The sequence below is a fragment of the Lucilia cuprina genome, chromosome 4, assembly GCF_022045245.1.
Source record: "Lucilia cuprina isolate Lc7/37 chromosome 4, ASM2204524v1, whole genome shotgun sequence".
In the NCBI taxonomy this organism is placed as follows: domain Eukaryota; kingdom Metazoa; phylum Arthropoda; class Insecta; order Diptera; family Calliphoridae; genus Lucilia; species Lucilia cuprina.
In genome coordinates this window covers 81,502,002-81,529,130 of record NC_060952.1, presented here as the reverse complement: position 1 = coordinate 81,529,130, position 27,129 = coordinate 81,502,002, and the positions used below count along the sequence as shown (strand labels likewise).

General features: G+C 32.1%; 6 protein-coding genes across 7 annotated transcripts; 2 read left to right on the top strand and 4 right to left on the bottom strand.

Annotated features, from left to right (window-relative positions):
- Positions 1 to 464: 464 nt before the first annotated feature.
- On the top strand, positions 465 to 1,571 carry LOC111679361 (haloacid dehalogenase-like hydrolase domain-containing protein 2). Its single transcript, XM_023440916.2, has 4 exons — positions 465 to 660; positions 724 to 1,020; positions 1,080 to 1,299; positions 1,363 to 1,571. The coding sequence occupies exons 1-4, from the start codon at positions 572 to 574 to the stop codon at positions 1,519 to 1,521; spliced, it is 765 nt and encodes a 254-aa protein (XP_023296684.2). The 5' UTR covers positions 465 to 571; the 3' UTR covers positions 1,522 to 1,571.
- A 3,071-nt stretch (positions 1,572 to 4,642) lies between these two features.
- On the bottom strand, positions 4,643 to 6,712 carry LOC111679358 (trimethylguanosine synthase). The gene is made up of 2 exons (XM_023440914.2): positions 5,179 to 6,712; positions 4,643 to 4,712 (listed from the first exon to the last, which is right to left on the bottom strand). Exon 1 carries the CDS (start codon positions 6,710 to 6,712, stop codon positions 5,240 to 5,242), a length of 1,473 nt encoding a protein of 490 aa, XP_023296682.2. The 3' UTR covers positions 4,643 to 4,712; positions 5,179 to 5,239.
- A 3-nt stretch (positions 6,713 to 6,715) lies between these two features.
- Positions 6,716 to 8,239, bottom strand: LOC111679360. Its single transcript, XM_023440915.2, has 2 exons — positions 7,863 to 8,239; positions 6,716 to 7,058 (listed from the first exon to the last, which is right to left on the bottom strand). Exons 1-2 carry the CDS (start codon positions 8,084 to 8,086, stop codon positions 6,716 to 6,718), a joined length of 567 nt encoding a protein of 188 aa, XP_023296683.2. The 5' UTR covers positions 8,087 to 8,239.
- Positions 8,240 to 8,710: 471 nt separating this feature from the next.
- LOC111679369 (DNA-directed RNA polymerase II subunit Rpb4) lies at positions 8,711 to 15,188 on the top strand. Of its 2 annotated transcripts, XM_023440931.2 has the most exons (5): positions 8,711 to 8,928; positions 9,074 to 9,887; positions 9,947 to 10,159; positions 10,218 to 10,465; positions 10,532 to 10,849. In XM_023440931.2, the coding sequence occupies exons 1-5, from the start codon at positions 8,865 to 8,867 to the stop codon at positions 10,759 to 10,761; spliced, it is 1,569 nt and encodes a 522-aa protein (XP_023296699.2). In that variant the 5' UTR covers positions 8,711 to 8,864; the 3' UTR covers positions 10,762 to 10,849. The 2 variants fall into 2 exon arrangements, with proteins under 2 accessions (XP_023296699.2, XP_023296701.1); XM_023440933.2 differs by lacking the exons at positions 9,074 to 9,887; positions 9,947 to 10,159; positions 10,218 to 10,465; positions 10,532 to 10,849 and adding exons at positions 10,901 to 11,081; positions 14,827 to 15,188.
- Positions 15,189 to 22,391: 7,203 nt separating this feature from the next.
- Positions 22,392 to 23,223, bottom strand: LOC111679379. Its single transcript, XM_023440943.2, has 2 exons — positions 22,882 to 23,223; positions 22,392 to 22,578 (listed from the first exon to the last, which is right to left on the bottom strand). Exons 1-2 carry the CDS (start codon positions 23,014 to 23,016, stop codon positions 22,444 to 22,446), a joined length of 270 nt encoding a protein of 89 aa, XP_023296711.2. The 5' UTR covers positions 23,017 to 23,223; the 3' UTR covers positions 22,392 to 22,443.
- Positions 23,224 to 25,158: 1,935 nt separating this feature from the next.
- Positions 25,159 to 26,123, bottom strand: LOC111679375 (39S ribosomal protein L40, mitochondrial). Its single transcript, XM_023440939.2, has 3 exons — positions 25,963 to 26,123; positions 25,667 to 25,906; positions 25,159 to 25,591 (listed from the first exon to the last, which is right to left on the bottom strand). The coding sequence occupies exons 1-3, from the start codon at positions 25,986 to 25,988 to the stop codon at positions 25,279 to 25,281; spliced, it is 579 nt and encodes a 192-aa protein (XP_023296707.2). The 5' UTR covers positions 25,989 to 26,123; the 3' UTR covers positions 25,159 to 25,278.
- Between the last annotated feature and the right edge of the window lie 1,006 nt (positions 26,124 to 27,129).

The window sequence follows — 27,129 nt, the reverse complement described above, 5'->3', positions numbered from 1 at the left end:
ACTTCCTCTAAAGGTAACTATGAGATCACTGAAGTCCGGTGACCAACAACAATTTAGATACCATTCCAAATGCTTCAGATATAATCCGAAGTCTACTGGTAATTAAATTACGAGGCAGTGATGTTCATAGTTTAGATAACATATACGAAAATGTTCATTTACATGTTGGAAATCTCTTAAAAATACAAGGTTACTCGTGTAAAGCGATCGCAAATCTGTCTAGAGTACTTTCGCTTTAAATTTCTAGGCCAGCAATTCTCAGCAAGATTAGAACATCTTCTACACTTATTTCTTAAAATATGTTTACGTCTATATCACAAAGGAGCCAAAATTAATAAACATTTCTGTTACCTGAAAATCTAACCTAAGGTATTAAGGTATTATGTAATTTATCAAACCTTCTAGTCAGTTATGTCCCCCCATTACCAGCTCGAGGGTTAATTCATAATAATTCACAATAATGTATACAAAATATTTGTCTGCATTCTGCCTAAACCAATATCATCATAAACAGCAATTATTAACTATTAAACGTTATAAAAACTTATGGAATTATTCAATTAAAAGTAAAATGCCTATTAAAGTAGCTTTAATCGATTTAAGTGGTACCCTACATGTAGAAGATCAACCAACACCAGATGCTGTTAATGCCCTTCAAAGGTTAGTTTTTTTGTATGTATTCCAGTATAAGAAATGTATATCTGAAATTGTATTCCTGCACAGATTGCGTGATTCTGGTGTGATGATTAAATTTGTCACCAACACCACTAAAGAATCGCGACAAACTTTATTAAAACGTTTGCAATCGATTGGCTTTCAAGTGGATAAAGATGAAATACACAGTTCCTTAAGTGCGGCGGTAGAATATATCAAAAGAGAAAAACTCAATCCCTTTTATTTGGTAAGCAAAGATGCACGTTCGGATTTTCCAGCAAATGATGAAGGAAAACCTTATGATTCAGTGGCCATAGGTTTGGCACCCGATGAATTTTATTATGAAAATCTTAATAAAGCTTTTAAGTAAGTTTGACTTTATTCACTCACCTTATGAAATCTTGAAATAATTTGTTCTTTTATAGTATATTATTGGCCAACAAGGATCATAAGCTAATTGCCATACACGAAGGAAAATACTATAAACGTAAAGATGGTTTGGCTTTAGGTCCGGGCTGTTTTGTCAAAGGTCTGGAATATGCTACTGGTACTAAGTCCATTTTAATTGGTAAACCAAATGAGTATTTCTTTAAAAGTGCCTTATCGGATGATATTAATGTGGAGGAATGTGTTATGATTGGTGATGTAAGTTTTGCTTTTTTTTGGGAAGTTTATATTATAATAATGATGTTGTTTGTGTTTATGTAGGATACTAAAGATGATATTGTTGGTGCTATGAAAGTTGGCCTTAAAGGATTACAGGTTAAAACTGGTAAATATTTACCCGATGTAGTGGCCGATCCACCACCTACCGCCTTGGTAGAAAATTTTTCAGAAGCTGTTGATTGGATTTTGAAAAATAAATAAGTTTGTTAAACGACTGATCAATTAAAAGAACTATTTATTTATGTTGCTGATATTACTTTAGATATTTAATAATTCAAAAATGGATTGTTTATTCTCACTTACTGTCGCAGAACTTCATAATGATCGAAGGTGGAATTATGAAGTTTTGTATTTAACATTTTTAGGAAAAGTAAAACGAAATTTTAAGTTTTTTCCCGACTACGTTATTATTACACCAAAAGCAAAACAAAATGAACAACAACAACACTAAACGAAATAAAAAACAAAATACACAAAACAATTAAACCAACAGAGATTTAAACATACAAAACGAAATACAGAAAAACAAAATAAAATAACGCATAAAAGACCTGGTCCACACTAGGAAACTTTTGTTAAGAAACTTTTTCTTAATTCTCTTTTGAAGTTTCCTTAATGTCCACACATAGACCTAGTTCACACTAGGAAACTTTTGATTTTTATGTGTGAGAGAAATATCAACCATCTCTTTCTCTCAAACACAAATTCAAAAGTTTCCTAGTGTGAACCAGGTCATAAAAACTTTTGTTTCAAAAATTACGTATTAATTGCATTGATTTGTTGTTGTACGAATGAGAAGAATAACAAAACAAAACAACTTTCTGAGTACGAGAAACTCTTTCTCTCTCACGCAAAATCAAAAGTTTTCCAAAAAAAGTTTCCTAGTGTGGACCAGCAGAAACCAACCTACATCGAAATATACGAACAGAATTCACAAAAAGAAAGCAAAAACAAAATACATAACGCTGTGAAGTCAACAGCATCCCAAACATATAAAATCAAATACACAGCGTAATAAAACCAAATACATTTACACACACATGTAAGTACATCTTTTTCCGATTCACAGTGTTGTTTGCTTTTTAACAAGGCATGGAAAAAAAACGTATTTTTTATGAAATTAGCAGAGGTTGTCTCGGATTTTTGCTTATATCTCCGTTATTTATGGACCGATTTTGCTGATTTGAAATAGCAATCTTCTCGAAAGCATGTCTAGCAGAATTATTAAAAATTTCCTCGCTGGTCAGTAGATTGAGGTTCTTCGGGATCCACGAAGAAGAGTGACTTGCGGTTAAATGACTGATGTAAGGTAAAATCAATATTTCGGGATAAGTTCGGTGCTGTTGCCGAAACAACAGAAACCCCATATAGGAGTGACTGTGGGACTAAGCGGTGGAAATGAGTTGTTATTAATTGTATATGATACAAAATGAATGTGGGGTATGAGGGCCTCACCCCACCCGTATACCTATAATGAATGTGGCGTATCATATACAAATGATACCATTGAATTTTCCTTACTTGTCCAGATATGTTCAGAGTATACACTGTTCATATCAAAATTACCAGTGCGTTCCTGTGAATAAGAACAAAATCTGGGCTTATTTGATGGATTCGTACTTCGATCTACCGGTTACGTATCTATTTGATGTTGCCAAATCAACAGAGAACATCCCATCTGCGTAGTTGTAAACGGAAGTGATGTTTTAAATCTCGGATGTTAAGCAACGGGGCAGCAATGGTCAGTGATTAGAAAGCTCAAGTACTAGAGCAAAGTGGTTGTACAAAGTGCAACCTGCGTGTAAGATACACAAAGGGGATACTCCCGATGATTTAATTTTAAAATTAATAATATACGAGTTTAGTCTTAACACGTTTGTAAGAGGTCTAGTTAAAATAATGGGCCAATTTTTCTTGCGAACTGCATCGTTTGTACGCAGACGGACGGACAGACTAGGACCAATATTTTATGGTCTTACAAACGTAATTCTTGCGACCTGCATGGTCTATAAACAGACGGACGGACAGACTGTCGAGAGTTTTAACGTGAGCACCTGCCGCCTTATCTCACGGTGTTTTTTTTCATCCACAGGGTAGACTTGAGAACAGTCTACCATCGCCCCTTTGTCTTCAATGAAGACTCATGTGGCAATTTTTGCACATTGGCTATGACCGGTACCATGCGCAAGTACTTTGCTGGAGTACTCGAGCTATCTAATCTCTTACCAAAGTAGTCACGTTGTAAGACAACCACACTACTATGGCTCTGTTGATTCGGCAACAGCACCTAGAGACGTAACCGGTGGACCGAAGCACGATCCATCAATAAGCCGTAGACATCGTTCTTACTCACAGTGACACGCTGTGGAAAGTCATTCATAGAGAAAAACATACGACACACTCATTTAGGTATACGGGTGGGGTAAGGCCCGTATACCTCTACATTCATTCTGTATCATATACAATTGACACCAACTCATTTCCAACGCTTAGTCCCACAATCACTCCTCTGTGGGGTATCTGTTGATTTTCGGCAACAGCACCGAACTCTTATCCCGAAATATTGACTATTATCATGCATCAGTCTTTTAACCGCCACTTATTCTCTTTCCGCGAATTTGGGTTCAACCAACAGCCACTACGTGGATCCCGAAGGAACCTCAACCAACTGACCAGCCAGGACATAGTCCTGCGGGCAACTGGCCACCCGTAGTACCAGATTATGCGGTGCTCTGGTCAGACCTCTGGCAATCTATGCAAGGACTAAGCCAAGCGGTAGACTGAAACACCAATTTTTGAATCCCGGTCACATTGGAGGTATTGGGCCCTCTTTATACCCCGGGATTGCAATAACACCAAGGCGGAGGTCTTCGCCAAGTTAACATGCCCCCGGGGGGAAGACGGACGAACATAGCTTAATCGATTCAGAAAGCTTTTTTTAAGGTGTGTTTAGGACCAATATTTTATGGTCTTACAAACGTAATTCTTGCCTCCTGCATCGTCTATAAACAGACGGACGGAAAGGCGAACATAGCATAATCGATTCAGAAAGCTATTTTTTAAGGTGTGTTTAGGATCAATTATTTATGGTGTTACAAACATCAGCATAAACACATAATAGCCTATCCAATATAGTGATGTAGGGTATATTATAATACAAAATACTTTTTATATATTTTTATTTAAAATATATATTATTTCCTGCACATTTTTTCTTTTTATTGCTGATTACCTTTATTTTGTGTTTTATAATTAAAAGTTAAAAAATAAATCAAAGGATAATACATACCTTGGCTAGCAAAAATTGTTTCTTGAATCCTTGTTAGTTTTCCCACAAAGCTATAATTTATTAGTTTTCTTATTATTAAAAATATATCGTCTATTTGTAATATCTGTGAATACAAGAAAAAAATAATAATAAATATATTTGTACATAACTTCATGTAAATTGTTCTTGTGTTAGTAATATATATATATAAGATACATGTTAATCTGTAAAATTAATGATAGAAAATTAAGCCAAAGATTTAAGTTGAACTATTAAATTTGATTGATTTGGATTATTGATTAATTTTCTATCTAGCACTACTAATATTCGGAAAAGAACCCTATAAACATATTAGATTTAAATAGTTATTTTAAAATTTATCATTTTAAAAATATACCCCCTTATTTATAAACAGCACTTTATTTTATAAAAAGTTTATAAAACAAAATTTCCATACGAAATTTGATTTATAAATCGTTTATAAAATAAAAATTTGTTTATGAATATGGGGGATAAACTTTAAATTTATCACATACATATTTTACTCCTAACATAATTCATTATTTAACCACTTATTTATACATACATACCTTATAAGTTATGCTATAAGTTAGTTTTGGGATAAAGAACTAAACTTATTCTATAATGCACTTAAGTTGTTGCCTTTTTACTTAATATTTCTTCGCCATACAAAGCGGTAATGGCCACCAAACGTGAATCCAAATAATTATGTTCAATTTCACAACGTTTACCAATACCAGCAAGTTTAACAATTTGTTTAACACTTGAATTGCGCGGTAGAAATAAAGCTATATTTTCCGAAACATTTCTAGAAGCAGCTACCAGTTCGGAAGCTTTTACGGGTAACAAATATTTCTCTATATCAAATTCTTTTTTATTTTTATATTTTGGACCACCCCAGGGAGGACTTAAAAACACTATGTCTGCTTTAAGTTTTCCCCCAGCTGCTAGTTGAAGAAAATCACCCAAAATAAACTCGATTTTATGGGAAACTTTATAAATTTCTGCATTATGTTTAGCCATTTGCAATTTGACGGGATCTATATCAATGGCTATAACTTTATCGCAAGTTAAGGCAAATTGTATGACATTGCCACCACTGCCACAAAAACCATCGACAATTATACTGCATTTCAGACGTTCGGCTAAGTGTTTGGCTACTTTTTCGGGGGTAACAGAAAACCAGCTTTCGCGATCCAGCTGTATGCCCTCATCAAAACGTGAAAATAGACTGAAACGTTTACGCCAATACTTAAGAAGACCCTTTTCTTCCAAAATAAAAGAGGGAACATTTTTCAATTTACGATTTCTTTTTCTCTTCTGCTGCTTGTTAATGGCTTTCTCTTGCACACCATGCAAAGTGTCTTCTTCTTCTAATTCTTTGGTATCCTGCTCTTTATCATATTCTTCCAAATCGCTACCATTCGATTCATTTTCCATTTCAGAATCTGAGAAATAATCACTATAGTGTATGGTTTTGTTACGGGGTTTTTGTTTTTTACTAGAATTTTGTGGTCTGCCACCGAAGGATGTGGGTAAACCTAAAATTTTTAATTGTTCCAATTCTTCGGTAAGTTTTGACTGAGAACAGGCTTCTTCCTCTTGCTCTTCTTCTACTTCTTCTAAATCTTCGGCGATGGGTTGGGGAATTTCACAGGATTTTTTTAAATCCAAAAAATAGTTGTAATATATAGTGGTAAATATTAAATATTGTTCACAGTAGATTTCCTCTCTATGTTCTTGCCATAAATCATCCCAAGACTTTTCGGGTAATATATCAGCTGATGTAGTCGCTGTTACAATTTCTTTTTCTGAAATTTCCTTATCTTCTTTAGAATAGTTTTCTTCTTTTTCTTGTTGCTCTTCACTTTCCTGTTCTGTTTTTAAATATTCTTTATATTTTTCATTCCATTTCTTTAGTACTTCCTCTTCACCTTCTTTTTGCCAATATTTACTCCAATTATCTTGTTGTTCTTGTTCAAAATTTTCTTGAAACTCTTTTATAAACAAATCATAATCGAAAATCTCTTGGTTTTCTAAAATTCTGCTAAAACTAAAAAATATAGGTTGTTTACTTTTCGATTCTATAAAATATTGACTCATTTTCTAGTGTAATTTTTCTTGTAACATTCTTAATTCCAGATTACGTTGTATTAAATCACCAGCTCTATTGATCGGTTGTACAAACCAAACTTTTATGGCTGGTTTGTAGGTGCTGTAAAAATATTTCAATAGTTTATTGTACTCCTCTTCATTTGTTGTATTGTTTAATTGTTCTGCAACACCTTTGGAAGTTAAAAGTGTACATTGATTATCTTGAGGATTTTTGGTATTATAAAGTACTGATTCCCCGGTTATTTCTACGTGTTTATTGTTAATTAGTTGTGTGCCAAAGTAGGAAAAGGTTAATAGTCGTATACTAAGCGTGCCTTCGGGTAGTGAATATTCGCTGAAATTGAAGAGAGAGAAAGAGAGGTTGTATTAAATAAATCTTTAAATTGTGGAATAAATATCTAAAGTTAGGAATCCTAATTCCAGTCATATTACGAAATAAATTAATTTTATGTTCCAAAGATCTGGTCTGCATTAACGTTTCTATTTATCTATCACTACAAATGTTTATTCGAATCAAGTCTCAAGTAAACTATCTATCAATCAATCAATCAATCAATCTATCAATCTATCTATCTATCTATCTATCTATCTATCTATCTATCTATCTATCTATCTATCTATCTATCTATCTATCTATCGATCTATCTATCTATCTATCTATCTATCTATCTATCTATCTATCTATCTATCTATCTATCTATCTATCTATCTATCTATCTATCTATCTATCTATCTATCTATCTATCTATCTATCTGTCTGTCTGTCTGTCTGTCTGTCTGTCTATCTATCTATCTATCTATTTATCTATCTATCTATCTATCTATCTATCTATCTATCTATCTATCTATCTATCTATCTATCTATCTATCTATCTATCTATCTATCTATCTATCTATCTATCTATCTATCTATCCATCTATCTATCTATCTATCTATCTATCTATCTATCTATCTATCTATCTATCTATCTATCCATCTATCAATCTATCTATCTATCTATCTATCTATCTATCTATCTATCTATCTATCTATCTATCTATCTATCTATCTATGTATCTATCTATCTTTAAACCAATCTACCTTTGCACTCAGTTTGTAATTGTTTTAATTTACTATTTAAAACGTATATGCACTCACTTTGGCAAATTAGTGACGCGAACGTTTTCCAATAAAAAATTACCATCGGAAGCTACTTGCAACTTCCCAATTACACTGCATTTGCCATAGTGCAACAGCCGATAGTCGTCTTCCAAACACAATTCTTCCACCAGCAAAAACTTACAGAAATCACAATATTTTGGTAAATTGACGATATTTCTCACAGCTTCCGATTCAAAAGACAACGTCAAGTCCAAAGACATTTGTTTAATTTAAGATAATTAAACTCAATTTAATTAATTTCAACTTAAAACAACGTTGACTTTTAAATTAACACATGGCAACAAGCTGTTTAAAATTTTCTTTCATTCAAAGTAAAACTTTTACAAATTCTTAACTAAATTTTAACAAAAACATTTAATTTTTAAGTTTTTGTTAAAAAATTTTTAATTTGTTATTAAATAAAGCACTTTTTAATTGAAAATCTTGTATTATTTGTTTATTTTTCAGGAATAGAAAATTGTTCAGTGTTCTTTGACATTCAATTTGTTTACACAAACAAAATGTCATAAAATTCATTCACAATAGCTTAACAGCTGTGGTAAACAAATGCTTTTTGTGTGCAACCTTGTATTAGCAGCTATCGATAACTTTTATTGTCATTTTTAACAGTAATGTCAATTTAGCAATATATAAATATTTTAAAATAAAAAGATTTAATTTCTTTATGTTATTTTTATTGTTTAAACATTTAATATTTGTTTAAATATGTTTATATTAGTAATATAATTTAAATTAGAATGTTATTGTAAATTTTATTAAAATATATTAATATAAAATTTAATCTTTTAAAAGTAAATTTACTCTAAAAATTATTTTAGTTGACAACACTTTAAAGACAACAACTACAAAAGCCGCTTAAAAAGTTGCACTCGTTTTCGAGAAAAAGTGAAAATTTTTAATAAAATTTAACAATTATTGTGTTAAAAACATAATTTATTTATTAATTTCTACAAGCAAACACATCTAATACCGAGCAATATGTCATTCATGAATCCCGTTGATATGGTAGAGGAAGATGCTGCCGATTTGCAGTTTCCCAAAGGTAAGGAAAAATTTGTTGAATCTAAAATGTTTAATTAATAATAACAAGCGCCTTTTTGGAGAATTATTATAAAACCTTTAAATACTTTTATTTAATCCTCTTTATGAGGATTTTCTTTAAATAAATTGTCTTTAACTTGAAACAGCTCGCCCGGTGACCAAAAGGAAATGTAAAAAGAAAGTTATTAAGGCTTTAGTAACACCGGATACTAAATATTTGGTGGCATCATACAATCCGCAACAATTTAACCATCGTTTGGAACAGCAAATCGAACATACAACTAGTGCCGAAGACTTTAAGCAACTTTGTTGTCATGATCATCAATGTGCCTATTGTCGCTTGGCTTTGCAAGAGCCTTATGTAAAATGTGCCGATTGCTCGGCTGAATTGTGTCTGCAGTGCTTTGCCACTGGCAGGGAAACTTTAATACATTATAATAATCATGCTTATATTATCATCAAAGATGATATACAAATATTTCCCGGTCCGGGCAAGTGGACAGCTAGAGATGAACGCATTTTATTGAATAGCTTACAAACACAGGGTTATGGCAATTGGGAGGCAGTCGCAAAAGCATTGCAATATCGTTTTTCAGTGGCAGAATGCCGCCAACATTATCATGATAACTATTTTGGGGGCATATTTGAACGCTTATTGGGTCTGCAGCATGCTAGTCAAACATATATGCCCGAAAATATGCCCTATGTGGTAAAAATGCGCTCTGTAGATCCACCCCGACATGATGACATCTCTTCTATGCAATTCAAAATGATGGCTGGTTATCGTAGTGCACGTGGTGACTTTGATACACCCTACGATGTAACAGCTGAAAGTATTTTAACCACTATCTTAGAATCGGAGGATATTGTACGTAATGCCATAGAAGGAGTTGTTGATGTTAACACATGTATAGAGGAATTGAAATTAGCTTTAGTAAGATCATATAATCATCGTTTAAGGTATTTAAGTTATTGTTGTGGTTTTTATCGTTTTAATTTTATACATTTTGTTCGGTTAGGGAACGTCAACGTCGCTATAAAATTATGCGTGATCATGGTTTAATAATGGCAAATCGCTGTCTGGGTTGGATTACCAAATATGCTGATGCTTTACGTTCCGAACAGAATTGTAAACGTTTTTTGGCTTTTATGCAATTGTGTGAACCCATACAATTTGATTTGCTAATGGAGGGTTTAAAATATTTTAGTGATTTACAGAAAACCATATTTCGGTGAGTAATTTTTAAAATGGACTTTAAATTTGTATTTAAAACTTATTTAATCTTATAGCTTATATGAACTAAGACAAAATGGTGTTCGCACCATGATTGGTGGATCTTTATATTTCAAATTGAAAAGGAAACGTTTGTACGAACAAAGGGAAAAAGTAAAAAATGAGCGTTTACGTGCACAATATGATTGGCGTAAATTATTACCAAATGCCAATACAACATTAGAGTCATTAGGTGGTACATATTTTATAGCACCCACTACAAATGCTTTGCCGCGTAAGAAAGCTGCTCCCATGGATGTATTTGGTAAACTAAATTTTGTTTTGTTTTTTTTTTCTAAAGAACTTAAATAAAAGTCTATTTTTCTTAAAGGTTTACCCGGTTTTGCCAAACTTAGTGAAGATGAACGTAAACTCTGCAGTGTGGCACGTATAGTGCCTCAAGCTTATTTAGATTATAAAAATATTCTGGTTGCCGAAAATACTAAAGTGGGACATTTACGTTTGGCCGATGCGAGACGTTTAATAAAAATCGATGTTAATAAGACGCGTCAAATTTATGATTTCCTTATAGAACATGGCCATATAAATAAACCTAATTGAAATTTATTTGTAAATTTCTTTTCGTTTTTTCATAATATTCTTACATAAAGGCGCTTTTTATTATTATTAAATGTTAAAAGTTTTAATTACTTAAATATTATTTGTTTCTTTTTCTCATTTTTCTCATTACCATTTTAAGAATTTGAAAATGCTGAAACTTTACTTATATCGGAAGTACACATGCTGTTGGATCATCGTAAACGTCAAAATGAATCGGCCGATGAGGAACAAGAATTTTCGGAAGTATTTATGAAAACCTATGCGTATACGGATAGTTTTCGTAAATTTAAAAATAAAGAAACTATAGCTGCTGTTAGAAGGTATATAAATATGTATTACAAAGAAACAAAGAGTTTGAAAAGAAAACTAATTTTGAGATATGCACAAAATTTTCTATATACAAAATTTTTCTATAAAAATAGTGTTATATACAAATTTTTTTATAGAGAAACCTGTTTTACACAAATTCTTCTGTAGGAAAACCCATTTGCACAAAATTTTCTATAGGGAATACTCATATATACAAAATTTTCTATAGAGAAACTTGTTTGTACAAAATTTTCTATGGAGAAAAATGTTATATACAGAATTTTCTGTAAAGAAACCCGTTTGCACAAAATTTTCTATAGAGAAAACTGTTATACACAAAATTTTCTGTAGAGAAACTCGTTTGCACAAAATTTTCTATAGAGAAAACTGTTAATGCACAAAATTTTTTGTAGAGGAACCCGTTTGCACAAAATTTTCTATAGAGAATACTCTTAAACATAAAATTTTCTGTAGAGAAACTTGTTTGCACAAAATTTTCTATAAAGAAAACTGTTAATGCATAAAATTTTCTATAAAGAATACTCTTATACACAAAATTTCTTTAGTGAAACCCGTTTGCACAAAACTTTCTATAGAGAAACACGTTTGCGCAAAATTTTCTATGTAGAATACTCTTATACACAAAATTTTCTTTAGAGAAACTTGTTTGCACAAAATTTTCTAGAGAGAAAACTGTTATACACAAAATTTTCTATAGAAAAACCCGTTTCCACAAAATTTTCTGTAGATAAATACGTTTGCACAACATTTAAAGAAAACTGTTATACATAAAGTTACCTATAGAAAAAATGTTATACAGACTATTATACACCAAATTTTCTATTTAGAAAACTGTTATACAGAAAATTGTGTTCTATAACACAAAATTTTTTATAAAGAAACCTGTTAAAATCAAAATTTCTGTAGGAAAAAACTATTATACACAACATTTTTATACAGAAAACTGTTATACATAAAATTTTCTATAGAATGTAATGTAATACACGAAATTTTCTACAGAGAAACCCTTGTACAATAATTTCTATAAAAATGTTGTACCAATAATTTCTATTAAAATTGCGTTGTATAACAAAATTTTCAATAGAGAAAACTGTTATACACAAAATTGTCTATAGATAAAGCTATTATACAGAAAAAAATACACAAAAACAAGATTTTTACACAAAATCTAAGTTTTACACAAAAACTTAGTTTTAACACAAAAACTTAGTTTTTACACAAAAACTCAGTTTTTACACAAAAACTCAGTTTTTACACAAAAACTTAGTTTTTACACAAAAACTCAGTTTTATACTAAACACATTTTTTACACAAAACTCGGTTTTACACCAAACTGTGTTTTTACTCAAAAAAAAAAAAAACGATTTTTACACAAAACACAATTTTTACAAAAGATAACAAGATTTTTACATAAAACTCTGTTTAAATACAAAATGCGCAGTTTGTACACAGAACTATGTTTTATTACACAATACGCAGTTCTTACATAAAAACTTGTTTTTTTACACAAAATGTCTGTTTTTACACAAAAACTAAATTTTTTACACAAAAACTCAGTTTTTCACTAAACTCTGTGTTTACACTAAAGCTCGGTTTTAACACAAAAACTTAGTTTTTACACAAACACAAGATTTTTATACAAAACTTTTCTTAAGTACAAAATACTAAGTATTTACATAAATCTCAGTTTTTACACAATAAACTGTTTTTACATAAAAATTTAGTTTTTTTTTACAAAAAAACTTGATCTTTACACAAAATATCTGTTTTAATACAAAACATGTTTTCACACAAAATATCGGTTTTTACACAAAAAACTCAGTTTTTACAAAAAAAAAATCAGTTTTATACTAAAACACAGTTTTTACACTAAAACTCAGTTGTTACACAAAACTCTGTTTTTACACAAAATACGGAGTTTTTATATAAAAATTTATTTTTTACACAAAAACTCGGTTTTTACACAAAAACTCGGTTTTTACACAAAAACTCGGCTTTTACACAAAAATTCAGTTTTTACACAAAAACTTGGTTTTTACACAAAAACTTGGTTTTTATACAAAAACTCGGTTTTAATACAAAAACTTAGGTTTTACACAAAATACGCAGTTTTTACATAAAAATTTAGTTATTAAATAAAAACTTAGTTTTTACACAATAAATCATTTTTTACACAAAAACTTGGTTTTTACACAAAAACTTGGTTTTACACAAAAACTCAGTTTTTACACAAAATATGCGGTTTTTATATAAAAATTTAGTTTTTACACAAAAACTTGGTTTTTACACAAAAACTTGGTTTTACACAAAAACTCAGTTATTATACAAAAGCTCTTTTTTTACACAACTGCTTTGTTTTTATACCCTACACCACTATAGTGGGGAGGGTATTATAAGTTTGTGCTGATGTTTGTAACATACAAAAATATTGGTCCAATACTCACCTTAAAGTATACCGATCGATTCAGAATCATTTTTTGAGTCGATTAAGACATGTCCGTCCGTCTGTCCAGCTGGCTGGCTGGCTGTCCATGTAAACCTTGTGCGCAAGGTACAGGCCGCAATTTTCAAGATAATTTGATGAAATTTGGACCAAGCATATTTTTTGGCCAGGGACAGGGACGAAGCCTATTGAAAATGGTTGAAATCGGTCCATTATTTCACCTAGCCCCCATACAACCGTACCTCCCGATTTGAACTTTTTATGCCATAATTACGTCAAATATTATTTCATCTCTCTAAAAATTGGCACAAATAAGTCTTATATAAGTATAAATGACACTGCAGATTTTCGTAAGGATCGGCCCTTATTTGACCCTAGCCCCCATACAAACCCCCCTTCAAAAAATGTCTTAAACGTCTAAAATTGACTTGTAACCATTTGTATCGCAATGAAACTCCCAAATTTAACGAGGATCGGCCCATATATGACCTATATAAAGACTCATTTAGACATTTTTGCTTAATATTTGCTTAAATATTTTGGAATTATGGTAATATTCAACATAAAAGATTCTTTATAAAAAAAATTAAATATAGTCATGGGGTAGGGTATTATATGGTCGGCCATGCCCGACTATACTTTCCTACTTGTTTTTACTTTGGTTTTACACAAAAACAATATTTTTACACAAAACTCTCTCTTAATACAATATACACAGTTTTTAAATGAAACTTTAGTTTTTACATTAAACTTTAGTTTTTACATTAAACTTTAGTTGTTACATAAAACTTTAGTTTTTACATAAAAAAGCAGGCTTTTACACAATAATTTGGGTTTTTACACGAAAAATCGCTTTTTACACAAAAACGTGTTTTTTACAAAAAAACTCAGTTTTTACTTAAATACGTGTTTTTTTACACAAAAGCTCTGTTTTTACACAAAAGCTCTGTTTTTACACAAAAGCTGTGTTTTTACACAAAAGCTCTGTTTTTACACAAAAGCTCTGTTTTTTACACAAAAACTATGTTTTTAGATTAAAATTTAGTTTTTACTGAAAACTCGTTTTTTACACAAAATCTTGGTTTAACACAAAACAAAATCTATAAAACATGTATTTTTTACACAAAAACTATTATTTTTTACATAAAAAATCGTTTTTTTACACAAAAATAGATTTTTTTCAATTAATTTAATTTTTTACATAAACTTGAAATTTACACAAATAAATTACATTTTACACAAACACTGTAAAATATTTATTGATTTATTTTTCTCATTTTTTTCTTTTACAGTTTATTAATGCAAAAGAAATTGCATAAATTTGAATTGGCTGCTTTAGGTAATTTATGTCCAGAGGCACCCGAAGAAGCTAAAGCTTTAATACCGTCACTAGAGGGACGTTTCGAAGATGAAGAATTAAGACAAATTTTAGATGATATCTGTACAAAACGTAGTTTACAATATTAGTTTTGTAAAGTGTGTGAGTGTGTATTAAGTTTAAATTTATACATTTTTTTTACAATTAACCAACAAAGAACAATGTTTGACAATTGTACTTTTAATTTTTTTTTTTTTTGCTATAAAAACTATAAATAATAATTTTGCTAATAAAAAGGGGAAAATATAATAAAAAAATCTAAATATTTTTAAATAATATTAGTTTTTTAATTAGATAATTGAAATTTAATTAACCTTTAAGTGGCCGTTGTAGTGCAAAGTTTTTGTACAGCTAACCATATGGCATTTGGTGTAGCATCTGGATCTATGCTTTCTAATAAATCATCTTCAATCGAACAGATTATTATGTATTTAACACGTTTGATTTTCTAAAATTATAATATTTTGTTTAAAGTTTTCTTTTAGGTTTTAATTTTTTCGTTCTTTTACCACTACATCCGTTGAGCTGTCGTTACGCACTATATGCCATAAACCTTCAGCCACCAAATAGGACCTTAACTTTCTTGACCATTCATTGTAATTTTGTCGACCTTTTAAATTGTCTACTTGAAAGTCAAAAGACATCTTTTTTTTTGCTGTGTGTGTGTGTGTTGTCTTCTTGCCGGATTGTTTTAGTCTGTTTATGGGTAATAACGTTTTTGTCAAATCAAGTCAAAGTGTTGAGACCAAAGTGTATGATAGTTATTTGCTCTCTCTCTCTCTGATATGTGGCGGCTGTCTAATGAGTGGCTAAAAAAGAAAACTATAGTTTGTTATGACTATAATTGAGGCGTCAGTCGTTAGCCAGCAGTTCAACAAAGAGTCAATGCATACGAAAAAGACAGTAATTTCCACTAATAGTTAACCGCCTGGATGATTGTAAGTCGTATGTTTTGCGTCATTCGCCACTAATGTCGCCCACCGCCCATAGCAGAAATAGGGAAGAACCTGCCGCGGAAAACAAGAGTTGCTCTGGCACAACTGAGATCGGGATGAAGCAACAGGCTCAACACCTACTGCTCCCGCATAGACCGTACCGACCCCAAAATATGCCCTACTTAACTTAGTCCAATGGATTTATGGACTAACCCTAATGAAGTAGCCCAATTTCTTGGCTTGGACCTAAATACAGAACCCCCGGATTAAAAGTTATATAGTTTAAGCTGTTACAACAACAAGTCGTCCTTTACTTCCTTTTGGAGAAATGATTGATGCTTTCTACTAATATGCCACCATCTGGTTGACTCAAATTCATATCTTTCGGGTCAATCGTCACATTATTGTCTCATAGTATTCTAGAGAGCAGACACTTGAAATTTTTAAATTTTAGTTCTATTAATATCTTACCACCTGGCTGACTCCAATTCGTGTGTTTTTGGTCTTTCGTCACAAATAAACTCTTTGTAACCGATAATATAGACAGCCGTCACTTTAGTGTCCCCTTTGAAAGCGAGAGCGAAGGCAATCGTCTCTTTACTGTCTCCAAGTAATCTAGAGATTAGACTCTTAAAAGTTGTTTTCGTTTTATTGAAATTCCGAAAGTAGTTATTTTACTCATCTTTTACATAAATAATTGTTACTTTCTATTAATATGCCATCATCTGGTTGACTCAAATTTATATCTTTCGGGTCAATTGTCACATTATTGTCCCATAGTATTATAAAGAGTAGACACTTGAAATTCCCATTAATATTTTACTACCTGGCTGACTCCAATTCGCATGTTTTGGGCCATTCATCAAGAGTAAAAGAAAATCGTCACTATCCTAGAACACCATGTTCATGTCCTAGTTTTATAGCAAGAAAAGGAGCTCCAGTTAAATGTGATTTACTTCCAAGAACCCATTTAAAGATAACCATCCTTTAATTTTGTTTGGCCTTTGTAGGTCCCCCCGGGGCATGTTACCTTGGTGAAGCCAAGAGGTGGCCAATATCTCTAATCTAGCCAGGACTAAAAAATTGGTTACAGTCTACTGTTTGGCTTAGTCCTTGCATATATTGAATGAGGTCAGACCAGAGCACCGCATAATCTACGGTACTACGGGTGGCCAGTTGCCCGCAGGATTATGTCCTTTCTGGTCAGTTGGTTGAGGTTCCTTCGGTATCCACGTAGTGGCTGTGATTTAAACCCAAATTCGCGGGGGTGACAGTAAGTGGCTGTTAAAAGACTGATGCATGATAAAGTCAGTATTTTCGGAGTGACTGTAGTACTAAGCGTTGGAAATGAGTTGGGATGAATATGATGTTCGGCGCGCGCCTTACCCCACCCGTCTACCTAATGAATGTGTCGTATGTTTTTCTTTTAAAAATGTTTCGTATGAAATAGATGTGTGCTGGGTTGAATGATGATGGATGAAAGGTATCATATACATATGATATCATTGAATTTTCCTTCCTTGTCCAGATATGTTCAGAGTATACTTTGTTCGTATCAGAATTACCACAGTGTGTCCCTGTGAGTAAGAACAATGTCTTCGGCTTATTCGATGGATTCGTACTTCGGTCCACCAGTTACGTCTCTAGGTGCTGTTGGCGAATCAACAGAGGCCATCCATCAGAGATTCGTTACAAAGGGACCTTAAAGCACCCAAGTAAAGATTTACTCGTGTCAGTAAGCAGTCTGCACAACCTAACCTATCCATCAGAGATTAGATAGCTCGAGTACTTCATCAAATTGCTTTTGCATGGACCGATCAAAGCCAATGTACAAAAATTGCCACCTGAGTTCTTCATTGAAGAATAAAGGTCAGGTGACTAGGGTCCAACGCAAGTGGTAGTTTAAGTGGTCAGTTCGGGACTGTCCCGTCGAACTATTGGGAATTTGATGATAAATATTTTAAAGAATTGAGTGTTTTATTTAAGAACGCAAATTTATGGAATAAATTAATTTTATAAAGTTTTAGTTCCTTCAAATCTCTGCTAATTTAAACCCACATAATCACTTTCTTGTAAAGAAATTTTCTTAAACAATCTTTTTTATTTAGTTTAATTTAATATGATTTTTTTATAATTTTCTTTTAATTTCACTTTTCTACTTTGTTTCCGCTTCAGTGCATTGCTTTTGCAATGCCATCCATATGGCGTGTGGTGTAGCATCCGGTTCAATAAATTCAAATAAACCATAATCAATTAAACACAATAAAATAAATTTAACACGTTTGTTTTTCTAAAAAAAAACAACAAAATTAAAATATTTTTATTATAAATTCTTTATATAATAACTTCTCAACTCATCCACCTTTTCATTTAAAGAACTTATCGAACTAACCGTAGTCCATAGACCCTCTGCTATCAAATACATACGCACTTTTTTCGACCAACCATTGTAATTTTCTCGACCTCGCAATTTGTCAATTTTGATTATTAAAGACATTTTAATTTTATTAATTTTGTTTTATGCGCAAATTTTATTTAACACAAGTTTTAACAAAAACGTATGTTAGTTATAAAACGTTAATAATATAAACTAAATAAAAATGAAACCAGGAAACAGACAACGTAGTAGTAGAATGTTAAAAGAATTAGAAAACTGGGCTAGAAGGGTGAGAGCTAACGGAAGGGTTGGGTGTTTTGAGAACAATATGTAGAATATGATATTGATAAAAAAACATATGCCGACTATTAAATACCCTGCATAAAAGCTTAAAGATATAGAGGGACTATACTCATTACTCTCTATGGAATGGTATTCAGACTGCAAAAGACTCATACTTGGGTCCCGTTGGTCCCTTTGTGATACCTGAAATGAAATGAAAAGCAAAGGGGGAGAGAGAAAGGAGAAATAGGTTTTAGGGTTAAGTGAGAAGAGAGATGAGAAGTAAAGTTTCGAGTCTGAGAGCAACAGTAATTATAAGAATGAGTAGAGATTGAATTATAGGTATAGATCTCCCTATATAGAGATATATCTTTAAGTGTCCTGGAAAGAAGATTCTGAAGGTAAAATATGTATTAAGCAAATAAGACCACATCTGCGATATGATTCTTACTGGATATGTATCTTTTTTTTAACTCTGTAATTTGTCAGTGGTGTATATAATCCACGCTAGTTCGATGAGAGCCCTTCAATATTACTTGGTCTCCACCAATTTAATCAAACATAACCTCAAACGGGGTAAGTAAAACGAAAGCAAACAATTAACGCCAACTTGGAAACAGTTATACGTAGTAACACACTCAATTGGTGTTAGTGAGTCGGAATTCTGTCGAAATACTTGGCAACAAACACCTGATCGTCCTTAACAAATAATGGCGATGACGCAAGAGTTATTCCCCAACTCAGATCTGAATTACGACAGGATTTGGTTCAATATAGAATACCAAGTCGATTCTCAATGAAAGAATTATGAGAGAATCAAAATTTTCCTATAAAACTTAATCGAAGAACCCAATAATTTCAATCTAAGGCTCTATGTTCTAGAACGATAATGTGGTTAATTGTCGTTAGTTTCACTGATTTTTGGCATATCCTGCAATAACCCTTTGTATTGCTGTCCTACTTACTGACAAATGCAAAACCCTGTTACCATTTCTTTCAAAATCCGTAAACTATCGCATCAAGTGATGGCCATAAGGCCTCTGATATTTTGCAATATATTCTACTTTTTCAGGACTAATTGATGATAACATCGATTCTCTTCAAAAGCAACCTATAATAGTGACATAAGTTTCTCTAAAAACAACTCGTCTATCGACATAAATTGTCACCAACGACGACCCTAGATCGATATGATTCGCGAACATTGACGTCGCTTTACAGATCGCTAGGAATTCTGCTTGAAAGACACTACATTAGTTAGGGAGTCTGAAGTACCTCTTTATATCGACATCGACTAAATAGACAACAGGTCCATCTACCCATCGATAAAAACTGTATAACCTCAAACTGTCTACCGAAAATAAGCCAATCGTTCAATGTTGGCAATTTCATGTGATTAGTTTAATCGAAGTCTACAGTCGTTTTTCTATGACCTGTAATTCCAAAAGGGGAGTTAACACATAGACCTACCTAGTTTTTGTGTAATTGTCTCGCGAAAGTTTGACTAACGAAGACTCATAGAGTCTTGTATAGGTGACATATAAAGAATGCTGTCCAAGGCCATTTATGGTGTACTACAATCAGCAGTAATGCAAAATAAGCACAACTTCCTTTGAGATTTATTGGGCATCATTCGATAACTGTACTTAATCAAGGCTTCTCACTAGACAATACAACAATAAGTAAACGTTTCCATGACAATTGGATCATCGCTCCATAACAACCTAAGTTATGCAGATGTATAAACCGAAATTTTTCCCCAGGAAAGAACACAGACGAACTGTAACCATAAATTAGAATAGTTTTAACAACCGATGTCTAAATCCAATTGTCATTTAGTCTTTTTGATAAGTAACCCCATGTCAACTCTATAGGCCATGATCTCCCGGTATTTTTATACAAATAGCTTTAAATGCTCTTAACTTCTAGTACTCACAAAAGAGGAGATAAACACAAAAGATTGCTGATAGTAAGTCTGAGATAACCATGCCAAAACCTTGTACAAAACCAGTCTAAAAAATGCAAACATAGTGCTGACTGGACTGGGTATATGTACTCTTATAGTGTTTAACGGGACATTGTTCTATTAGGGACTTTGTTAAAAACTGTTACAATATCGGACTTCGCCATTGTCTTATTGATTAGTAACCCCATGTCATACAAATAGCTGAAAAACACCCTTATCTTCTAGTGCCCACAATAGAGAAGATTAAACACACAAGATTGCATATAGTAGATCTGTCATAACTATGTACAAAACGGGTCTAATACAAACTGGCTAACTGGACTGGATAGATGTACTCATGACGGGTTCAACGGAACATTGTTCTATTAGGGCCTTTGTTAGCAAATGCTACAATATCGGATTACGCCATTAACATTGCATGGTCTCAGGGAAAATGGCTAGGTAATAGATTTCACCACAAACTATTCAATATTCCTGGTTGCTATCTATGTAATTTATTAGGGGAATTAGCCGTACCTTCGGATAGAGAAAGAGACTAAAATATACTGTTCTAAAGGAAAAGAAGATTTATAAACTTTTACTTTTCTATGGGGTGGTAGTCTGGCGGAAAGCACTGGACAAAAGCTCCAATTGCATACTCCTGGACAATGTCCAAATGAGGATATCAATCCCTATAACAGAATCACTGAGAATCACGGCTAATATAGATTAATGCACTACAAAACCTTTCTTCCACAGGAACTTCGGATATATAATCTCCGAAAATACTGCTTTGGAGGGAGACTACTACCCAAGAACCCTTTCGGATTGTGCCAAAAAAGAAGGGCGAGTAGGAGGAGGCATTTTTATCCCTAAATTTGGAACTAAGCCATTACAGGCTAAACTATCAGACATGAAAATGGCAGCAAACTAGCTTTGGTACTACAAAATATCTAATGGAGATATGCAAATGTGTACTAATAGTCAAGCTGCTTTCAAATCTCTGATTGGTGTATACACTACATCTACACTTGTCCGGGAATGCCGTGCATCCTTAAATAGGATGGCGAGTCATTCAAAAATCGTACTCAAATGGGTATAGGGACACGGGGATTTGATTGGTAACTGTGTTGCCCATGAATTGGCAGAAACAAGAGCCTTAATGTTCGATAGGTACATAGACAATTTCTGCGGCATATGCCGGTAAAGGTCTAAAAGGAATTAATAGATAAATGGTATATGAACTATCTCATTACCAGAAAGATATGACCCGATCTGTTCAACAAACGCACGTCATACAACTGTGTCGTTATCATCTTAGTAATCTTGTTGCTGTTATTAAAGGTCACGGTTTATCTGGAAACCACACAACGACTTCTGTAGAAGCTGCAAGGACGAGGAAGAGGAGGAATCTGTTGAACATCTTCTCTTTCACTGCCCTGCGTTAGCAGACTATTGTTTCGAAGTTATAGCAAAACGATTATTTGATAACCTATCAGAGCTATCCAATCTAAAATCGGAAAATATAAACGCCTTTATTAGGCACAGCAATTGGTTCTAAAACCCAAATGACCACACTAAATCGTGACATTTTAATAGTTCACAAGCACGGACATTTTCTTTAACTCTCTTCTTTATCTATACTTACTCTTATAATTACTCTTGGTCTAAGACACTAGACTCCTTGTCTCTCTTATTACTTAACCGTAAAACGGACATTTTCTTCAACTCTCTTCTTTATCTATACTCACTCTTATAATTACTCAGTATAGGTCCAGAATATAAAAAGAATACCAATTCGGGTTTTTTATTGACTAATCGTTCCATGTGTTACAAAAGTAAAAAGATTTTTTATTCTGATGAGATATCGAATCCCAAGAATTTATATTTTTGGCCTTTCTTTTTATCAACAAATATCGGATTAAAACAAAGTGTTTATATAGTTTTTTTTAATAAAATATTATTAGATTTTATTTAGTTCTTAAAAAAAATTCACCGTAACGAATGTTGTTTTTTCAAATAGGCCCACAAATCCTTAGATGTACGTATACTAACCATAAACTGACATAGTTTCTGTTCAATTAAACACAATATGATAAATTTGGCACGTTTATCTTTCTGAAGACTCTGAAATTAGAAAACGAAAAAATAAAAAATATTAAAATATTTCCAAAACTTAACTGAATTTGTAGGTTATGGTGCGAACTATTCAAAATTATTAAATAGACCGGTTTTTGACTACCAAAAAAAGGTACTTAAACTCTTGAAGAGAGATTTCTAAACTTTGTTTTCTTCTTTACAAACACAAACATTTGAAAATTTTGAATTCGTAATAGATTTATTCTACTGTAAACTCTGATAATTTAGAAGAACATTGTGAAAAGTTCTTTTAAATTTAAAATGATTTAAACAAAATGAAAGTTAACCTACCTCTTCACTACCATCCGGACCATTCTCTACAGTGTTCCATAAATCTTCGACTTCTAGATAGGCACGCACCGTCATGGACCAAGCTTTATAATTATCTAAACCCTTAAGTTTATCAATTTGCAATTGCAATGACATAATAGAAAAATATAAAAACAATATAACTAATAAAGCCGATGTGTTTCAAATGACCGTTGCTGCAGAACTAATGTGGTCATTTATAGTAATATGCTCTTTTCTTCTTTTAAAGGGCCCACACAGCAAAAGCGCAACTAAATATTATTTAGATTTTAAATCGAAACGAAAAAAAATCCATATTTTTCTACTTGACACAACCGCAATGTATTGAATAAGATTTTCAAATAGAGATAAATATGAAATATGTACTCGTATAAGGGTCAAAAACAAATATGCAAAATGGAAAACAATAGAAATTTGTCCAAGAGATATTGCAGAGATTTTCTATTATTACACCATTTCCAACTGAAACGGTAACACAATGTAGTTAAGAAGAAAGTTAGTTTTTGAAGGGTGTGTAACTTTTTAAATTTAAACTATAATTTGTATTTTATCAATTGTTTAAAAAGTTTTATAATACAAAAGAATACTTAAGTTATTCCAAAATTGTATATTTGTAAATAGTGTAAAAATATATTGCTCATTTGGTATCACTTCCACAGTCTGTCTGTCTTTCTGTCTATTAGCTTATGTTAACAATTATTTTTAAGAGACGTTTTATAGCATTCCTTATCATACGTTACCTTGACTGAAAAGCAATGTTAAAAGGCATTGACATTGGATTTCAAGTTGCCCCATGAGACAAGTACATTAGAATAAATTCATTCCTATTAGAAATGAAAGTGAAATTTTGAACTAATAAGCAAAAGGAAATATTTTATCTGCTCGTTTTAAAAGAAAATTTATGTGATTAATCTATAGGCGGGAATATAGTAGTCTATAGTCTGGACAGTGTAGTCCATAATCTGGAATATATTCTATAATCCAGTCTATAGTCTAGTCTATAGCCTAGTCTATAGTCCAGTCTATAATCCAGTCTATAATCAAGACTATAGTCCAGTCTATAGTCCAGTATATAGTCTAGTCTAAAGTTTAGTCTATAGCGTAGTCTATAGTCTAGTCTACAGCGTAGTCTATAACGTAGTCTAGTCACATACTACTCTATAGTCTAGTCTATAGTTCAATCTATAGTCTAGTCTGTAGTCTAGTCTTATCAATTGTCAAGATTACGGTCTTGTCTAGAGTCTTATCTATAGTCTATTCTAAAGTCTAATCTATAGTATATTCTATAGTCTAGTCCACAGTATAGTCCATTCTAAAGCCTAGTCTATAGTCTATTCTATAGTCTAGCATAAAGTCGAGTCTATATTCTAAACTAAATTTTAATCTATAGTTTAGTCTACAGTCTAGCCTGTTTTATAGTCTATAGCTTAGTCTAGAGTATAGTCTATGGTTTAATCTATGGTCTAGTCTATGGTTTAATCTATGGTCTAGTCTATGGTCTAGTCTATGGTCTAGTCAATAGTCTAGTCTATTATCGAGTCTAATGTGTAAACTATAATCTACGCTATAGACTAGAATATAGTCTACGCTATAGACTAGACTATAGTCTACGCTATAGACTAGACTATAGTCTGGTCTATAGTATAGACTATATTCCAGTCCATCGTCTAGTCTATAGCTTAGTCTATAGTCTAGTCTACAGAGTAGTCTATAGTTTAGTCTATAGCGTAGTCTATAGTCTAATCTGTAGTCTAGTCACAGGCTAGTCTACAGTCTAATCTATAGTTTACTCTATAGTCTAGTCTTGTTCATAGTGAAGATTATGGTGATAATTATGGTATAATATATAGCCTATAGCGTAGTCTATAATCTAGTTTATAGCGTAGTCTGTAGTCTAGTCTATAGCGTAGTCTATAGTTTAATCTATAGTCTATTCTAAAGTCGAATCTATATTCTAAACTAAAGTTTAATGTATAGTTTAGTCTACAGTCTAGCCTATAGTCTATTATATAGTCTAATCTATAGCTTAGTCTAGAGCCTAGTTTGGTCTAGTCTATAGTCTAATCTATAATATAGTCCATTGTCTAGTCTATTATCAAGTCTAAAGTCTAGTCTATATTATAGTCTAGTCCATATCTATCACCTTATCAATAGTCTAGTCTATAGAACTTTTTTCAATTTTTTTATAATATTTATATTTTTAAAAAAATGTAATTCAAAAATGCCTCAAATTTTATTAAAATTTCGGATTCACGTAGATACACTTTGAAAATTTTTCTATTTTATTGGAATATTTCTAACAAAAAAATCCCCAAAATTATAATATAAACATTTTAGTACCTTAAGTTTTCATTATAACAGGAAATAGTTAAAATTACATTAATCCCACTGTTTAGCTTCCAAAATGTATTCACCATCAGGCGATACATAATCCTTAATAGGTGGTGTAGCAACGGGACCCTTGACTGTAATGGGTAATAGAGACATATCTGGTTGTATGGCCTCTTGATATAGCTCTTCTGATTCCAAACGTAATTCCTGTAAGGCTTTACGTTGCGATTGCATTAAACGATCAATAATTTGAAAATCTTGTATTTTCTGTTCGTGTTTGTAACGGGCCCATTGTTTATTCAATTGGGCTCGGTGCTCTAGTTCAGTTTCTGTTAGAGGAGCTAATTTGCGGGCACGTTGTCTGAAAAGTAATACATTTTTCATTATAAGATTCAGAAAATTAATATTTTCTATTATTTTGTTAGTTTTTACTCACTTCTGTTCATCTATCAAATCCAAGGGAACTTCAAGTTCTTCCACCGGTTTCAGTTGTCTGGCATTCTTTTCCAAACGTCTAATTTGTTTTTCCAATTTCTTTTTACGTCTGTCTTCACGTTGTTTAATAATTTGTGGATCCAATTTCTTCTTTTTCTTCAGTGGTTCAGCACACAAGACCGGTGTGGAGTGCAGCCAGGCATTGGGTTGTCTCAGCACTGTTGTTGTTTGTAAAGTTAATCTAAATAGAAATGTTTTTTTTAGTGAAATACTAGGATTTTCATTTATAAAACTTACCTTGAGAATGCATTTAATAAGGACATGTTTTTTTTAATTTATTAATTTTCAATTAAATTATGCCAAAACTAATAATTTTCGTATTTTTGGATTAAAAAAGCATTGTCAAAATTTTGACAACCCGTTTGCATAACACTAGTCAGCTGTTGTGTAAATTCACCTCATGTTGTCTTAAGTAGAAGGTTGCCAGACTGGTTCCTAAAAGGGCTAAACCGTTATTATTTAAAATGTCTTGAATAATTGGAGTATATTGTTGAATCTTTAAACAAAATGATAGACTTCTAATACCAAGTTCACACTAAGCAGTTGAACTACTTAATACGTCCTGACAATAGCCACGACCCATTGGTAATTCGGTCAAACGAGAACAGGATATCCGCTCCGGACGTAATTGGGAGGTTATATGTAGTAGCGTTCTATAGTTGAAACGAAAAGTCGACTTTTCAACTTTTTTCATTTAGTTAAAAGTCGACTTTTCGTCTTTTTGCATTTTATGAAATATTGATTTTTCGACTTTTCGACTATTTTCATTTAATTTAATGTCGACTTTTAGACTTTTTGCATTTTATGAAAAGTCGATTTTTTGACATTTCGACTTTTTTCATTTAATTAAAATTCGACTTTTAGACTTTTCGACTATAAGTATTTTATAAATAGTCGACTTTTTCTGACTATTCGAATTCGACTTTTTTTGGAATTTTTTTCGACTTTTTTTGACTTTTACACTTTTTTTGACTTTTCGACTTTTATTAACAAAGTCGACTTTTCGACCTTTTCACAGACAATAGTCGAGTTATCGACTTTTTTGGAACAAAATGGTCGACTTCGACTTTTCGCCTTTTTTCGACAAAAAGTCGATTGTTCTATTCTTCGAAAGTCGATTTATAGAACTCTAGTTAAATGCTGAATTTCGATTAATTGCACCGTGTGAAAGGGGTATAAATTTAAACGTATCTTTTAATGCAACACTGCTATTGTTTTGTCAAAGAAATAGCCCTTTTCAGGGATGGAAAATTAGATTTTTCAGTATCAAAAATATTTCATATGTATCGTTTCTTTGGTGTCCTCCGGTAGGTAAGTAATTGGTTTCTAGTCTGTTAGACCGGAGTTAATGGCACAAAGTATATATAGCCTGTGTTGGGGTCTTCGATTCCTAGGAGCAGTTTC